This window comes from Myotis daubentonii, chromosome 1 (assembly GCF_963259705.1).
Source record: "Myotis daubentonii chromosome 1, mMyoDau2.1, whole genome shotgun sequence".
Lineage (NCBI taxonomy): Eukaryota > Metazoa > Chordata > Mammalia > Chiroptera > Vespertilionidae > Myotis > Myotis daubentonii.
In genome coordinates, this window is record NC_081840.1 from 129,770,096 (window position 1) to 129,788,999 (window position 18,904).

General features: G+C 38.1%; 1 protein-coding gene across 1 annotated transcript; it reads left to right on the forward strand.

Moving 5' to 3' along the window:
- The first annotated feature begins 53 nt into the window (after positions 1-53).
- On the forward strand, positions 54-18,511 carry CDNF (cerebral dopamine neurotrophic factor). The gene is made up of 4 exons (XM_059659997.1): positions 54-416; positions 11,618-11,745; positions 13,006-13,147; positions 17,214-18,511. The coding sequence occupies exons 1-4, from the start codon at positions 302-304 to the stop codon at positions 17,390-17,392; spliced, it is 564 nt and encodes a 187-aa protein (XP_059515980.1). The 5' UTR covers positions 54-301; the 3' UTR covers positions 17,393-18,511.
- Positions 18,512-18,904: the final 393 nt, after the last annotated feature.

Genomic DNA, 18,904 nt, shown 5'->3' on the forward strand with positions numbered 1-18,904 from the left:
GTCCCGCCTCTTGCACGGCAGTCGACGAATAGCTTTCCTGCGTCTCTACCTGCCCCGCAGAAGCCGCACGGCGTGTGCTGTAGTGCGCACGCGCAAATCAGGGTTTTTCTATAAAAAGGAAAGGGTTCCTTCGCGCCGGGTGTTTTGCCCCTTCGCTGAGAGCCAATGGCAACTTGGGCAAGTGTGGGTTGAGTGAGTTGCGTCATTAGTCCCAGCAACGCCGGGCTCGCTGCGCTCCCCAGCTTCCGGCGCAGCCTCACGCCTGCGACACGGCCTGGGCGTCTGGAGCTGCAGGCTCGGCATGTGGTGCGCGAGCCCAGCCGTCTGGCTGGCCTTTTGCGCCGGGCTCTGGGTCTCTAACCCGGCGCCGGCGCTGGGCCAGGAGGCCGGGGGGCGCCCGGGGGCCGACTGTGAAGGTGAGCGGTGTGAGACCTGCTTGCATGGCGGTGGCACCGCGCTGCACCGGCCCGTTGTTGGCTTTGGCTTCTTTGGGCCGTGGCTGTAAATAATCTTTCACTCCGAAAACGCGGGCCCCGTCTCGTTTCCGAGCCCCTGCGCCCGTGCCCAGGCAAAAGTGAGAGCCGGGCCCGGCACCGTATGACAGGCTGCGTGGTCTAGGCTGGTGGGCTTGGATCTGGGTTCGATTTTGTGCGGCTGGATTCAGACGGCCAAGGTGCCGAACTGATTCAGCTGCTCCTAACCGGCGACATTTGCTTCTCCTTGCGCAGGCGATGTCTTTTAAGTTCAAATTAGTTTGCAACTCCCCAGTGGAAAATAAAACGCTACAGGTTGTAATTGAGTTGAGGTAGCTTAACTAAGGGCTATGAGGACATAACGTTTGTTTTGTTATGACTACAGGGAAAAGTTGCTTTACAAGGGAGTATATTAACTTAGAGGAGAAATACAGAAGAACGATTCCTTTTCCGCTCATAGAATCTCAGCTGCGGACTTAAAGTCAGAACACGTGCCCTCTGGCTCTGTGGTGGACTTAACCTGGTTCTGGCAGAAATCATTGTGATAATACCTCCTTCAGAGGGCCAAGATAAAAGCTACACTAGTTTATTTCTCCTGCAATACCTCCACGATCCATTCATTGAAATAATTTAAATGTATATCCTCACCCTTCTGTTAGCTTGCAATCTATAATTACGTACAGGAAATTGTAAATACACAGTATATGTTGAATGAATGGGTACACATAATCTATATTACAACTAAATAAGGCCTCAGAATTGAAGCCAAATTTTCTGTTAGCCCTGCAATAATTAAACTTATCTCCAGAAATTAAAAATGTCTACACGGTGTACTTTTTAAAAACTTTATGTAGATACTTAGCTACGTTATAATTTTGTCCTACACATTTTATGCAGAATTTGTGAGGCATAAACAACTGATTAGTCACCAGTAATTTATTTTCTGGAGCTTCTACCTAAAAACATTTCAGAAGAGCCAGAGCATCTGGATTAATTAAATGTGAAGCTTATGCCATCTTTCCTGAATTTACTATAGCATATTATGATTATTAACTTGCATGTCTAACCTGGGTGTGTATTTCCTTTGTTAGATAAAGAAGTTACAGAATTACAGCAAAGGAAGTACTAGTTTTAAAATTAAGAAATAGATTGTAGATCTGGCTCTCTCACTGCATATGAGTATTACTAACCATTTAAATCTCCCTTAAGGTAGAAGATTAAAATGCTATATGCATACTATAAGGCAAAGGTAAAATACTGATCAGTCCATGAGCCACCTGGACCTATTGAAATGTTAAGTTCGCAAAACGTTTTAAAAAACATTTAAATCAATTGGTTACTTTTTCAATTGGAAGACTTCATATTTAAAAATTCAGATTTCTGCCTTTTCTTAAAATTCAGGTGACCTGTTAAGACTAGCCCATATGTCCAAGTAGTAGGAATTGGCTGTGGCTGCTCTTTTTAAAAAGGACATGTGTTCTCCAAGTTTTGTTTCTGTCTTTCCTACTCGGATTTCTTTCACCTATTCATTTTACTTGCGTGAGCCCTGAGATTATTTAAGTTTCTGACCCCTGCACTAATTAGGTCATTTGAGGCTTACTGGAAAAATGTAAAAATTTTCAGATCTTATTAAACACATCATATTATGATACAGCCATGGTTAAAAAAAAAAAAAAGAAAGAAGAAAATAAAAGCATTGTATTATGAGACTTTTAAAAAAACTTTTATTTTGAAATAATTATAGATTTGCTTATGGGACTATTTTAATAAAAAAAAAAAAAAGCCCACAACAAATAAAATAGTATGGTTATCTGGTTATAGCAATAAATACATGCCAGAAACTTAAGTTATTAATTTGTTAGGCAATTTATGGTGAGATAAGCCCAAGGAGTAAACTTTCATTCTTAACTTCTCTGTGGCATGGGACACCACTGACTTCTTTCTCTTTCAGAAACTTCCTTCTCTTGATGGCGTTGATACTGTATGCTTTTTTCTTGCCTTTGTTTCCTGTCTCTGTGCCCACTTGTTCATGGTATCTTTCTGATTCTCTAGCCAGGTCTTCAGTATTAGAATTTTCCAGAGTTCTGTCTTCGGCCCTCCTCTCCTCTCATTCTACACACTCTCCTATACAATCGGAATCCACCTAACTATAGTCTGATTAATCCCAAATATTTATATCTAATCCTACTCCTTTTGAGAGTCCCAGAACTTGCATCCAATTGACTACTGGATATCCCCACTTAGATATCTTATATCTCAAACTCAACAGAGTCACAAACCAAAGTCATCATCTCCTCCCTTCTCAGTCTCCAAAACCTGTTATGCTTATGGTGACAGTATCTACCTGGTAAACTAGACTAGACTTTCTTCCTCCCTGATCCCCTATGTCCATCAGTCACTATGTCTATTTATTCTACCTTCTGGTTGTCTCCTTTCTCCTTCCCGGCTCCATTGCCTCATTAAAGATATTCACCATTTCTATCTTCCTTCTGCCACAGGAGCATCCTTCTTGCCACCTTTCTGCCTCTACTCTAGTCTACAGCAGTGTTACCATGTTACTCCCTTATTTAATATCTTTTAGTGGTCTCCCACTTTCCCCCAGGTCTGTGCTTCTATATTTTCCACACAGTACCTAGTATAGTTCTCCTAGTGTTCAGTAATTGTTCTGAACAAAGGTATGCATATATGTTGTCATTAATCCACAGTGGGATCCAGTTAAAGGAGTCTTGACGTTGACTTTTGCCTTGAGAGCATTTGCTGCACAGCAATCTGAACTTAGGTTTTCATGGCTTTGGGTACATTGAAGAGAATAAAAGACAAAGTGAGGACTCTCCCAAGTTAGAAGTGTAATACTAGGTTCTTCCCCTTCCCCCTCCCTAATTAATTAGGAACTCCAAAGAACTAGACCTTCATTATAAAAGGTAAGGGTGTGTGTGTGTGTGTGTGTGTGTGTGTAAGAACAACTCTACTACCATCTTCAAACTAAAAAGGAATTGTATTACTTGAATTTTTTAAGGATTAACAAGGAAAACAAAAATATCTCCAGATAATTAATAATCACAAGCTAATCCACATATAGGCTGAAGCCCAAATTCATATAATATGGATGGTTCAAAACATTGCAAATTGATCATTTAATATAAAGGGATTCCAAGCAAACATCAACAAATGTCAGTCTTACCTATAGGAATCCACCTTCCACCTAGTCCTCAAAGAATTCCCACAGCCGGAGTTCCAAGAAATAAAGCTTATATTCAGAAAAATGACAAACCCATGGAGAAGAAAAGCACCATAAGTGATAGCCGGTTGAGACAAGAGACAGAAGAAGCACACCAGAAAAGGCTTCGGGTATTGGGATTACTAGGGATCTATAATAATAAAAGCGTAATGTGCTAATGATACTGGACAGCTGAATGACCTTCTGGACGAAGCCAGGGCTGTGAGGGCTGAGCCCCTTGCATGAATTTCGTGCTTCGGGCCTCTAGTAGAATATAAAAGGTATATCATGTTTAAAGAAACAAAGGAAGGGATTGAAGATTTAAATAAAGGCAGGAGGCAATTAATAAAAGTCCAACCATATTTGGAAGAAAAAAACAAACTTCTACAAATAGAAATTAATGGGGTTAACAGTAGATTAGACAGCTGAGTAAAGAATTAATGAGTTAGAAGACAAGTAATTAAGAAGGAATCTTTGAGATTTAAGAAAATTTATGAAAGGAAGATGGAAGTACAATGAGGATACAAAAGAATTCCAACATAGGTTAACTGGACTTCCAGAAGAAGAGGAGGATAGCTCTATTTTCCAAATTAATGAATGTCATCAATCCACAGATTGGAAAGTCCAATATGCTCCAAACCAAAGAAATAAAATTATATGACTAGTATCTATACTAATAAATGGTTAATATGCTAATTAGACCAGATATTTTCCGGACATCCTTCTGGACAAAGCCACAGTGGCGGGGTCAGAGGCAGAGGCGGTTAGGGGCAATCAGGCCAGCGGGGGAGGGTAGTTAGGGGTGATCAGGCCAGCAGGCATAGGCAGTTAGGGGTGATCAGGCCTGCGGGATCGGACCTAAACCCACAGTCGGACATCTCCTGAGGTGTCCCAGATTGGAGAGGGTTCAGGCCGGGCTGAGGGCCTATCCCCCCCCCCCCCCCGCCCCTCCACCCCCATGCATGAATTTCATGCACCAGGCCTCTAATCATATAATAAAGGAACTGGAAAAAAAAGAAAAGAAAATCTTAGCCACAGTTAGAGAAAAAAGACTGATGACCTTCAAAAGAATGGCGATTAGATTGACAGATGAATTAGCAATGCTTTAAAGGTCCAAGGTCCCACAGGTAGTAGGTAGTAAAGCCAGAATTTGGACCCAGGGAGGCTGACATCAGAGCCTGAGCACCAAAAGTTTGCAGGTTCAATTCCCAGTCAGGTTGTGTATAGAACACAACTATTGATGTTTCTCTCTTGGATTTTTTTCTCTCTCTTCCTCTCTCTAAAATCAATAAGCATATCCTCGGGTGAGTATGAAAAAAATCATGCTGGTTAGAATTTAGAATGTGGGTCAGTTTATAGCAATCCTCTGGCTAGGTGGTACTACAAATGCTGGTGAAAAAAATAAAAATGTCATAAAAGAACCAAAGAGCTGGCAAGATAGACTGAATAGAACAAAGTGGAAAGGAAAGCAGCAATTCTGAGAGAGAAATTGAGCTTACAGTCATTTTGCCTTGAGGACATTGGCCAGTCAGTGTAAAGGTGACCTTTGGTGTGAGGGATATAGAAGACTTGTTTTAAGTGGCAAATCTATCTACTAGAACTCTTTCACATTAACCTGGGTTCTCCAAAGGATTTCTTCCTCAAAGTAAGGATGAATAAGTAGTAAACCTAACCCATCCTTACTCATAAAAGACCATAAGGAAATTTTCCTTAATGTTGAGCAGGGTAGAAGAAAAGGAAAAGGAAAACATCTCTGAGAGATTTTAACCACAAGATGTCCCTCACTTGAATTTGCAATCAAAATTCACATCAATTCTCGAAAAAACTTCAAAGTATTTACTTAGTTTAATGAAGTCCCAGTTAGGCCTGATAAATACAAACACAAATCCTTTATGGCAATAAGGCATCTTTATCTTAGGTCTCACATAATCTCCACAAATATGTTCCAAGGACTATGGGTATCATGCAGTACAAAATAACCAAGCACACAAAGAAACAAGGCACCAGGAGCAAGAATCATAGAACAACAACAACAAAAAGAAACACGGTCATGAACATTTAGAGATCAGACACAGATGATAAAACAATCATATATATATATATTTATTCTCAACTTGAAAATATCTGCAGGAAATAGGAAACTATAGGAATTGACCTAGCATATTTGAAAAAAGAACTAAAGAGAACTTCTAGAAATAAAAATTTTAAAAAACTTAGTGAATGGATTTAATAGTAAAATATAGACAGCTAATAATGGAATAGGTTAAATAGAACTTGATTCCTCAAAGCGTGTTCTTCATATCAGCAGTGCTGGCATCTCTTAGTAACTGGTTGGAAATGCAGAATCTTGGGTCCTATTCCAGACCTATACATTAGAATCCAAACTTTAACAAGTCTCTAGGTTATTAATATGCACATTAAAGTTGATCTAAGATGAGGCCAGAGAGTCTTCATTTCTAACTAACTCCCAAGTGATGCTAATGCTATTAAACCAAGAACCACAGTCTGAGTACCAAAGAACTAGAAGTTGGCTATGGGTGTTGTTGCCTGTCATAAGAATTCTGCATAATGCAGCACACAGCAACAAAAGAATGGAAAATAAGAAAGAAAGATTAAGAGTTATGAGAACAGATTGAGAGGATCCAAAATATGTGTAAGTGGAGTTCTGAGTTTTTGTCTCCTCCTTTCTGAAGTGCATAATTTAGTAATTATCCTACAATGCTTCACACATAGAAAGTGCTCAGTAAATATTTATTCATTGAGTAAATTAATGTATCAAATGAACATAGTTTAAATGACTTTTAAGTGTCTAGTTTGTGCATTAGAGTGATTTATAGATCTTGCCCCATTTATAGACAGAGAATACATGATTATTGGGGCCTGGGGGACAGAGCATATTACCCAATTTTAATTAATACCATGAATTAAGAGGAAGGATGGAGAGAACCAAGGGTCTGTATCCTCTCTAATTTTCCTTACTATATTTCCATGGAAGTCTCTTTCTAATATTAGAGCTATTGATTTCCAGCATAGGCTTCTTGCCTCTGTTTCCTTCATGACTTGCATGCCCCATTTTAGAAAGTAACATGGGAAAGCACCCTCCTCCTATTATAGGGTAACCCAATGGATAATTGTGGGCCGAGTCACACCACCTGGGGTCTAATTCCTTCTCTACCACTAATTGGGCAAGTTAATTGGCCGCTCTTTGGCTCAGTTTTTTTTCCCCCCATCTGTAAAATGAGGATAGTAACGTATCTACATCATAGCTTTGTTCTGGGACTTAAATGAATTAGTATATGTAAAGTGCTTAGAACAGTGCCAGCACTGTAAATGCCCAACACATGTTGGCTATGGGTGTTGTTGCCTGTGCCTCTTTTGAGCTCCATCTATTCACTGGCTCTTGATACTATAATCCTATATAATAAAGGAATTATAAGCTAATTAGACCAAACAGCAGGATAACCTTCTGGACGAAGCTGAGGCTGTGAGGCCGAGGCAGAGGGCCAAGGCAGCCGGGCTGTGAGGGCCAAGCCCCTTGCACAAATTTTGTGCATTGGGTCTCTAGTCCTATATAATAAAAGGCTAATATGCTAATTGTCCCCTCCAGAGTTTGACCAACTGGGAGTTCAACAACTCGCTATGACATGCACTGACCACAAGGGGGTGGCGTGGGATGAAGGAAGGCCCTGGCCAGCAGCCCACAGCCAGCAGCTGGCAGCCAGGGGAAGGAAGGCTCCGATCAGCCCTGATTGCTGGCCAGGCCTAGGGACCCTACCTATGCATGAATTTTGTGCACTGGGCCTCTAGTCAAATATAATTGTTCAAATTGGGGTTTCACCTCAGGCTCATAATAATGGAACATATAGACTTATGCAGATTACCAAGGGGCTTTATCCAAGATACACATTCAGGTTTTTTCTGTGCTTTAAACTAAGATGTCCCTTAGAGTACTATAGTAGGAGACTTCTATTGACATCAGTGGATAGATCTTCCAGATAGAAAATCAAGAAGGAAACATCCACCTTAAATGACACACTAGATCAGATGGATTTAATTGATATCTTCAGAGCATTTCACCCCAAAGCAGAAGAATATACATTTTTTCCAAGTACACATGGAATATTTCTAAGCTAGGCTACATGTTAGGACACAAAACAAGTCTAAATAAATGTAACAAGATTGAAATTATATCTAGCATTTTCTCTGGCCATAATGGTATGAGACTAGAAATCAGTCACAAGAAAAAAATCCGAAAAACACATAAACACATTGAGGCTGAATAATAAGTTACTAAATAATGAGTAGGTTAACAATGAGATCAAGGGAAAAATCAAAAGATACCTTGAAACAAATGAAAATAAGAATCAACAACTTAAAATCTACAGAACACAGTGAAAGCAGTCCCAAGAGGAAAATTCATAGCATTACAGGCCTATCTCAAGAAACAAGAAAAATTTCATACAATCTAACCTTGCATTTAAGGGAACTAAGAAAAGAACAACAAACAAAGCCCAAAGTGAGTAGAAGGAAGGGAATAATAATGATAGAGCAGAGATAAATAAAACAGGGTCTAAAAAATCCCACACAATTCAAAATATCAATGAAACCAAGAAGTGGTTTTTTGAAAAGATAAGAGTGACAAACCTTAACTAGACTCATCAAGAAAAAAAGAGAGAGGACCCAAATAAATAAAATCAGAAATGAAAGCAGGGAAGTAACAACTGACACCACAGAAATACAAAGGATTATAAGAAAATATTGTGAATAACTATATACTAACAAATTGGACAATCTGGAAGAAATAGACAAATTCCTAAAAACATATAACATTTCAAAACTAAATCAAGAAGAAAACAAAGGTCTGAACAGACTGATTGCAACTAATAAAATTGTAGCAGTAATCAAAAACTCCCAACAAACAGAAGGGCTGGACCAAATGGCTTCACAGGTGAATTTTACCAAATACTCAAAGATGAAGTAACACCTGCCCTTCTCAAACCATTCTAAAAAATTCAAGTAAAGAGAAAACTCCCAAATTCATTTTATGAAGCCAACATTATCTTAATTCTAAAACCAGATAAAGACACTACAAAGCAAGAAAATTGTAGGTCAATATTCCTGATGAACATAGAAGTAAAAATCCTTAACAAAATATTAGCAAAAAAACCTAGCAATACATTATAGGTCATACACCATGATCAACTGGGGATTATTTTGTGGATGCAGGGTTGTTACAACATCAGCAAATCAATTAATGTGATACATAACATAAATAAAATGAAGGGTAAAAATCTTACAATGATATCAACAGATGCAGAAGAAGCTTTTGACAAAAATCTAGTACCCATTTATGATAAAAACAAACAACTTTCAGCAAAGTGGGAATAGAGGGAACATATATTAACATAAATGACATTATGACAAACATAAATGACAAACCCACAGCTAACATCATATTCAATGGGTAAAAACTAAAAGCATTTCTCCTGTGATCAGGAACAAGGCAGGGATGATCACTTTCACCATTCTTCAACATAGTACTGGAAGTCCTTGCCAGAGCAATCACACAAGAAGAAGAAATAAAAGGCATCCAAATTGGAAAGAAGTAAAACTGTTATTATTTACAGATGACATAATACTGTATTTAGAGAGCCCTAAAGATTCCACCAAAAACTACTAAAACTGATAAAAGAATTCAGTAAAGTAGCAGATACAAAAATAAATATTTAGAAATCAGATGCATTTTTATTCGCCAATAATGAATTATCAGAAAGGGAGACTAAGAAAATCCCATTTACAATTTCATCAAAAGAAATAAATACCTAGAAATAAATTTATCCAAGAAAGTAAAAAACCTATACTTGGAGAATTATAAGACATTGAGGAAAGGAATTGAAGGGGATACAAATAAATGGAAGCAGACACAGTGCTCATGGACAGGAAGAATTAACATTGTTAAATGTCCATGCTACCTAAAGCAATCTATAGATTCAACGCAATTCCTATCAAAATACCAATGACATATTTTACAGAACTAGAACAAATAGTCCAAAAATGTATATGGAGCCACAAAGACCCCAAATAACTACAGAAGTCTCGAGAAAGAAGAACAAAGTTGGAGGAATCACACAACCTGATATCAAACAATACTACAAGGTCACAGTAGTCAAAGCAGCATGGTATTGGCAAAAAACAGACATACAGATCAATGGAACACAAAAGAGAGTCCAGAAATAAATCCATGCCTGTTCGATCAACTACTATTTGACAAAGGAGTCAAGAACATACAATGGGATAAAAACTGTTTCTTCAATAGTGGTATTGGGAAAATTGGATAGATATGTGCAAATAAATGAAACTAGATCACCTTCTTACACCATATACAAGAGTAAAGTAAAAATGGGTTAAAGACTTAAATGTAAAAACTCAAAAGCATAAAACTCCTAGAAGAAAACATAGGCAGTAAAATCTCTGACACCTCTCTTAGCAATATTTTTTTTATATATCCTCAGGCAAGGGCAACAAATGAAAAAATAAGCAAATGGGACTACATCAAACTAAAAAGTTTTGCACAGTCAAAGAAATCAACAAAAGGAAAAGACAACCTACTGAAAGGAGAACAAATTTACCAATTATACATCTGCAAAGGGGTTAATATTCAATATTCAGAAAGAACTCATACAACTCAACACCAGAAAAGCAAATAGCCCAATCACAAAATGGGCAGAGGACCTGTAGAGACACTTCTCCAAAGAGAACATAGAGATGGCTAATAGACATATGCAAAGATGCTCAACATTACTAAGCAGAGAAATGCTAAATATCCCACAATGAGATATCACCTTACACCTGTCAGAATGGCTATCATCAATCAATCAACAAACAATAAGTGTTGGTGAGGATATGGAGAAAAGGTAACCCTTATGCTGTTGGTGAGAATGCAGATTTGTACAGCCACTATGGAAAACAGTATGGAGTTTCCTCAAAAGATTAAAAATGGATCCAGTGATTCCACTTCTAGGTATATATATCCAAAGAAATAAAGAACACTAATTTGAAAGAATATATGCCCCCTTATGTTTATTGCAGCATTATTTATAATAGCCAAGATATGGAACCAACCCAAGTGCCCTTCAATAGATGAGCGAATAAAAAAGTGGTAGTACATATATAAAATGGAATAATACTTGGCCATAAAAATGGATGATATCTTCCTATTTGTGATAGCATGGATGGATTTAGAGGGTATTATGCTAAATGAAATAAGTTAGAAAAAGACAAATACCATATGATTTCACTTATATGTTGAATTTAAAGAGAAAATAAATGAACAAACAAAATAGCAACAGACTCGTAGATACAGAGAACAGACTAGTGGCTTCCAGTGGGGAGAGGGTTGAGGCCCTGGGTGAAAAGGTGAAGGGATTAAGAAGTGCAAGTTGGTGGTTAAAAATAGTCATGGGGATATAAAACATAGCATAGGAAATCTAGTTAATAATATTGTAATAACTATGTATGATTCCAGGGGGACCACTGCTAAAGTATATGATTATCTAACCACTATGCTGTACACCTGAAACTAATACAAAGTAATATTGAATGTAACCCCCATCCCTAAAACTAAGATGTCCAAAGCATTATATCCTATAAAAAGCTGTATTTTCTTTTAGGGTCAGCCAAAATTTGTAGGAATATTCTAATTTCAGGTGGAACTTGGTTCTGAAGATGAATTGATTGATTCTATAAACTTATATTACTCAAAGCCCAATCCTAAGCTAATGGCTACAGGCCCAAATCATTCTTCCTAAAATGTTAATTCATTGTCACAATGCATTAAATCATACTTACATTTTTATTTGGTGAGTAGGACATAGCTGTGGTAGTGTTTATTTTGTATATAAATACATAATTTCTTTGTTCTTTCTAGTATGTGAAGAATTCTTGAACCGATTCTACAATTCCTTGATAGCCAGAGGAATTAACTTTTCTCTGGACACCATAGAAAAAGAATTGGTCAGCTTTTGCTTGGGCGTCAAAGGAAAAGAAAACCGCCTGGTATGGTAAATTTTCACCTTGTACTTGAGGGAAAGCTGATACTTTCACTTCTCATCTTGGACTTGATGTCCTCCTGCTTAGATGCTGGCCTCAGGCATGTTCACTGTAGAGAGCAAGCAGAAATTGATCATTCAGTGAAATGCAGTCATATGAATTTTCATCTAGAATACATCTGATTTTATTTTGCTTTTGGAATAAACCACAGACAACCAAGCCCATATTTTCTGAATAAAATTATACAATTGTGCCCAAACCGGTTTGGCTCAGCGGATAGACCGTCAGCCTGCGGACTGAGGGGTCCTGGGTTCGATTCCGGTCAAGGGCATGTACCTGGGTTGCGGGCACATCCCCAGTAGGAGATGTGCAGGAGGCAGCTGATCGATGTTTCTCTCTCATCGATGTTTCTGACTCTGTCTCTCTCCCTTCCTCTCTGTGAAAAATCAATAAAATATATTTTAAAAAAAATTATACAATTGAGTGTCTAATTGAGAATTCACTGTCCTGAGTTAAGAATGGATAGGCTTTCTACTTCTTACCGAGACAATGAGTTCAACCTTTCCAAATATTTTATATTATTATTTATATATAACCAATGAAATTTTCTTGTACTGGTGTTTGCATAGTGTTTCCTGGGTATACACAAATGACTTTTTAAATAAACTGGTTTACATCACTAAAAACAATCTTAGGGCAATTCCTTTTGCCTAAAATTGTCATTTTAAATTTCCAGTTAAAGTTGCATTGCTGACAGCTCACCTCTGACACATTTAAAACTCTCAGCATTTATTTGTACCATTAAGTTTTATATTTTTAAATGTGAAATGCTTAAGTTGGGTAGCTTGAAAGGCAGTATAACATGAAAGAGTGCACTGACTGTAGAGCCAAAATGCTAGATCTTAAAAAAATCAATCTATTCAACTTGCTAGCTGAGTGACCTTCAGTTGGCTTGGGTATAAAATGGGGATAATAATAGTACTTACTTCAAAGGATTGTTGTGATAATTAAATAAGTCAATACCTGTAAAAAGCCCTGAGAGCAGCGCCTGGCACAAGGAAAACACTCAGCAAGCCTTGGAGCATCATGTGAACTGTCAGGCACTTCTAATTAGGATGATCATGGCAATGCGGTCATTTGTTTTCTGGTGTCTTAGCAGGGCTTGAAATTTAATAGTGGGGCCATGAAAACAGGTTAACCTCTTTCTTACTTTTCAAAACCGTATCACTTGCTTTGGGCCACTAAATTCTCTTCATTCTCCATCAGTGCTATTATCTAGGAGCAACAAAAGATGCAGCCACAAAGATCCTAAGTGAAGTCACTCGTCCAATGAGTGTGCACATGCCTGCAATGAAGATTTGTGAGAAGCTCAAGAAGATGGACAGTCAGATCTGTGAGCTGAAATATGGTATAATGGAGTCAAGTCTTTTTTTCCCTAGGATGTGTGAAGTATTGCCAATTCTCAAAACAGGCTATTTTTTCTAAAAAGTCAGTGTTAGAAGGAAAGAAATTCTTCATTTGTCATTATGTTGTTAGGCTGCTGAATGATACTTAATGTCTCTTGATCTTTTTTTGGGGAGTAAGAGAAATAAATACTGGCATAATCAGTGTAGGTAAATCAGTGTCATTCCAAATAGGAAAGTTTAAGCTCTTATATCACCAAGGCAGTGTCAACTGTGTATGTCAAGGAAAAATTCAAAATATTGAGGGAATAACTACTCATGGTAATTTAGTTCTTGGCAACCTATTAAGGAAAGTTGCATCTATTTAAATATTCAAAGGTGATGTAAAGACTTTGAAGTTTTAAATGTGTGTGTATCGTTTCCCTTAGATTTGCCTATTATTCTGCCAGCTTTACATTTTGGGAAATAGGTTATTCACTTCAAATCAGGTTTTGCCGATGAAATGTCCTTATTGAGGGTGCATAAAATAAACAGTGAGGAAAGAAAGATGTCTTACTTAAATCATTATCATTGGCCTTCTACAGTTCACATAGATAAATCTATTCCTACACTGAAACTTTCTATCTGGGCCAGCCTTTTTGGGTAGATTGAGTAGGTATGATAAATGCTGGGGGGATTCCTCCCTTAGCCTAGCCTTAATACCTGAAATTCCACCAGTAGAGACCCGTTTCTTTTGTTCAAGTTATTGTTTTATGTTACATACCAGTGTAGTATTGTAAACTACTTAATTAGCACCCAGATCTGAATTATTTTCTAACATAGCTGTGTAATATGCCTACGGACCATAACTACATAGCTGGCTTTAAATAGGTTTAAGGTTGGAAGGTACCAAAAATCCCCAGGTCTCTCAATTTGCCAAGGGCAGGCCCTAAATTCCAGGATAGTGATTATGGGACAGGCATCCTTTTTTATTGGCTTTCAAGTAATGAAGTAGAGGCAGGGATCACTGAGTCCATATAAACAGTAGTCTTGAAAGGGACAAACCTATGCTGATTCTTTAATTCAACAACTTTATTTTGAATATCTTCTATTATGTGCCAGAAATGTTATGGGTTCCTTGAATAATAGAAAAATTAGTCATATATTATTAAGAAATGAGTATCAACCTTTTTCTTGTAGCTTTGGGGTGTCATAGTGGTTTCCCATTTTTAAAATTAATACCAGATTCCAAGTTCTTTAGAAAAGCTCAAGGAAACTACTGACACTTGAAAGAAAGTATATTTCTCCTTCAACCATTTATCTTGAATAGACCACTAGTCCTTATTTTTTGTTCCCTACTTATTGTTGGCAAGAAAACTGAGAATGAACAGGGGCCTTTGAGCTGTGGGATATTAATAATTTGGGCTATAAATGCTTCTACTTATAAAGGCATTCTTCAAGTCATCCATGAAATTATGATCAAGGTAAGTGTAGAGTTGAATATATTTTAAATTAGGAAGGTGTCATTTAGTTTTTGACCTGAAAAAATATTTTTGCTTGTTCTGTATCTTAAAAGGATGGGGATCACTATAAAAATTTAAGGGTGGCTGACCCTTTCATCTGTATCTGACCCTCCAAATAAACAAGGCTTTAAAATCCAACTTTTATTATTTTTTCCCAGGTTTATTGAGATATAATTGACTTAAAACATTGTATAAATTTAAGGAAAATTACTCCTTTCTGATAGGAAAATTATAATCATAAGTATATTATAGATAAGCTTAATTTATTTTTCTGTTTTGGGGCTTGACAATAGAGAAGTAGTTGAGTCTTAACATTCTCTGCAGACAGTCTGTAAATAGGGAAATGGTAGTCTTGCTAAAGGAATTAGATGTTGGTGACAAATGTTATTGGCAAGAATGTTAGAAGCCAGATTGGCTGGCACTGAAGCACCACCATTAGAGAAGTGGGTATCCCCCAAAGGACTGTAAGTGAATGCTGTGATAAATTAGTAATTCCAGTAGGGGTGGGGGATCAGGCGAGGTTAAGCAAAAACAAATAAGGATCAATAAAAATGCTCCTAAATATATTCATGTGTTTGGATTTCTTTATATTTGTATTTAAAGACTTGATAGTGCTTTGTAAATGTATGCCTGTTTTACTGAAGACATATCTATATCTATATATCTATATCTATATATATATCTATATCTATATATATATCTATATATATCTATATATATCTATATCTATCTATCTATCTATATATATATATATATATATATAAAGAGCCAGGGTCCATAACATCGCAACGACCAAGGCTCAACCAAACACTAGAATTCAGTGTCTGTAGCCGGTGTGGTGCAGCGACCCAGCACTGACTGCCAAGGGGGCTGCGGATCAGGCTCATAGAGAGGCCTGCAGAGAGAGAGGCAGGGTCTGATCCACAGCCTCTGTGGCAGCTGTTGATCAGCCCTTGCCTCTTTTATCAGGCCCAGAGATAGGCCCGGAAATGCTGACTGGCATAGAAACTGATCAATCAGAATCAAATCTGGGTGAAGTGCCAGGAGCCAATGGCTGCCTAGGAGGCGGAGCTTTTGACGCTGACTGGCATAGAAACCGATCAATCAGAGTCTAATCTGGGTGAACTGCGAAGGCAGAAACTAAGGTGGGGGCTCAGGAGGGATTTTAAGGGCAACAGCTGTTTGGTGTAAGGTGTAAGAAAGTGGTTCAATATTTTAATGACCGCTTTGGCAGTATAGTGCATATGGCTGGCTATCAGTCCAGATATAGGGATTATGTGTTTTTGTCTGTGAAAAGCATCTCCTCCTGCTGAAAAAGGCTTTTCTCCCCCATTTAAGCAATCCTAGCCTATATAATCTATCTATACTAATAAAAGGGTAATATGCTAATTAGACCGGGTCAACTGGCCATCTTGCAGACATCCAACTTCCTTCCAGACAAAGCCATGGTGGTGGGGGCCGAGGCAGAGGCAGTTAGGGGTGATCAGGATAGCAGGGGAGGGCAGTTGGGTGCAAGATCAGGCTGGCAGGAGAGCGCAGTTAGGGGTGATCAGGCAGGCAGAGGCAGTTGGGGACAATCAGGCAGGCAGGCAGGCAGGCAGGCAAGCGGTTAGGAGCCAGTGATCCCAGATTGTGGTCGGACATCCTCCAAGGGGTCCCCAATTGGAGAGGGTGCAGGCTGGGCTGAGGGAACCTCCCAACCCCTGCCCCTCTGCATGAATTCCGTGCACCAGGCCACTAGTCTTTACATCAGGGGTCCTCAAACTTTTTAAACAGGGGGCCAGTTCACTGTCCCTCAGACAGTTGGAGGGCCGGACTATAGTTTTAAAAAAAAAACTATGAATAAATTCCTATGCACACTGCACATATCTTATATTGAAGTAAAAAAACAAAATGGGAACAAATACAATATTTGTATTTGCATGTGGCCCATGGGCCGTAGTTTGAGGACCCCTGCTTTACATAGAAAGTGAGCCATAACTTTCTAGTTATTTATGACCTATGGATTTCAGCTGGACACACACAGTTTGTCCCAAAGGCATCCCTTTTTATTGGTTCCCTTCTTTTACCTTAGGAGTGGCAATTAGAATGTGCTGCTGTTATTTTAGAATTGTTGATCTTGAGAAGGCATGGGGCAGTAGGAGGTATTGCAAAGCTACACTTTTGAAGCCTCCGTTTTGAAGCAAGCATAATTCCATGGAGAGAAAGTCTGATAGAACAACTTATCCCAATAGCTCTCTTTATACAGTGGGGCCTTGACTTACAAGTATAATTTTTCCGAGACCGAGCTCGTTAAGGAGCTCGTTAACTCAAATTACTCTGTCAACTCAATGCAAAAAATCGGCTGAGAGACAGCTGGTATCTCAAAAAACTCGTTAGTCGGGACACTCATAAGTCAAGGCCCCACTGTATACACTTTCCTTAGGTTCTTGATTTCCATAGAAATTGGAACTGTTCTCCACTTTGGATCATACGGTTGTCAGCACCCAGATTAAGTAACACCCTTTGCTTTTCTAAACGTTTCAGAGTTGTTTTTTTAAAATTTGTGTTTTTCCTTTTTGTCATTTAGAAAAGAAATTAGACTTAGCATCAGTGGACCTGTGGAAGATGCGAGTGGCAGAGCTGAAACAGATCCTGTACAGCTGGGGAGAAGAATGCAGGGCCTGCGCGGAGAAAGCTGACTATGTAAATCTGATCAAGGAGCTGGCACCCAAATATGCAGCGATGCACCCCAGGACAGAGCTCTGACCCTCAAATGCTGGGGCACCACTGGTTGTAACTAGAGACAAAATGAGTCTCTAGGATATGGATGAGTTGGTTAAGAGAAACCGGGAATTGCACTGTGCATGGTCACATACATTTTGTTTTGATATGACACTTGAGGACTGGTTGCTTGGGTTTGTAAATAAAACTGTTAATATTGGTGGTATCTTACATTTTCAGTGTACCGAAACCTAAAAGTGCCTTTCTCATAATTTTCTGGTAAGGACTATGTAAATGATTATTGGCTACCTCCTAAAATTGGGAAAAGCGAACTATTGAAAAATTGATATAGTAAATTGATTCTAAGAAGGAGGATAATGCTCACAGGCCTCTCTGTGAACAAATATTTAATTGAATGGGTTGGATTAGGACAGAAGGAACAATATTTAGCTTATTAACTCTACACTTCAACTCAAAATAATAACCTGGCATAATAAAAAGTTTTTTTAAAAAAGTAAATTGTATTTTCAACTGCAAATCATTCTACTTTCTAGTTCTCTTTGATATCAGAAATTAGAGGGCAGGAGGCACTACTTGAAATCAGTGTCTCCCATAAGAAGAAACCTGTTTAAAACCCATTTAAAATCTGTTTAAACCTACTTAAAGGAAATAGATCAAGAATCTACTGAAGTGTAGCCAATGTTTTAGTAAATTTGTATCAACACAAGTGAACAAAACTTACGGTCTTTTGCATGCCTTTCTATCACACAGTAGATAAGCTTTTGAAAGAGGATTAAAACATATTAAGGGCACATGCAGGCAACATGGAGCTTTTTGGTTCTCAGTGCTATTTTATCAGCTTTAAACTGCAAAAATCATTTTTGGCTCCATTTTCTGGTCACATAAGAAGGAGATTTGCTGTAGAAGTGGCTGCCTCTGTGTGGCAGGTGGAGATGGGGAATGACTGCAGAGCAACTCGAGGGAACTTTCTGGGATGATGGGACCCCCTATGCTTTGATTGTGGTTACATGGGTGAATATCATTGTTAAACTCATCTGGTAGTAAAATGAAGATCTGGGTATTTTGTTGTATGTAAATTATATCTAAAAGACTGCTGTAGAAAAACTATTTGAAAATTAATTAAAATTAAATGATTCAAAACTTCTTGTGTGTTTAAAGAATTTCAATTACTGACTGGGAGTCCTTTTGGGGAGTGGAGGAGAAATTTTCCTGACTGAAATTATATATTGGAAATATTATTTTCACTTTTAAATGCTGCACAGGTAAACAAAATTTCAGTTGAGCAGTTGGGATATAATCAAACTTATCAGAGAACTAGTCGTTAGTAACTTAAAAATAAGAATAAGAAGGCTTTGGTGTAATAAGTGGCCAAAAGGGTTATTGTTTTTAGATTCTGAAAGCTTTATCATTATGTCTAAAGCACCCTACTTAATTATTATTATTATTTTTAATATATTTTATTGATTTTTTTACAGAGAGGAAGGGAGAGGGATAGAGAGTTAGAAACATCGATGAGAGAGAAACATCGATCAGCTG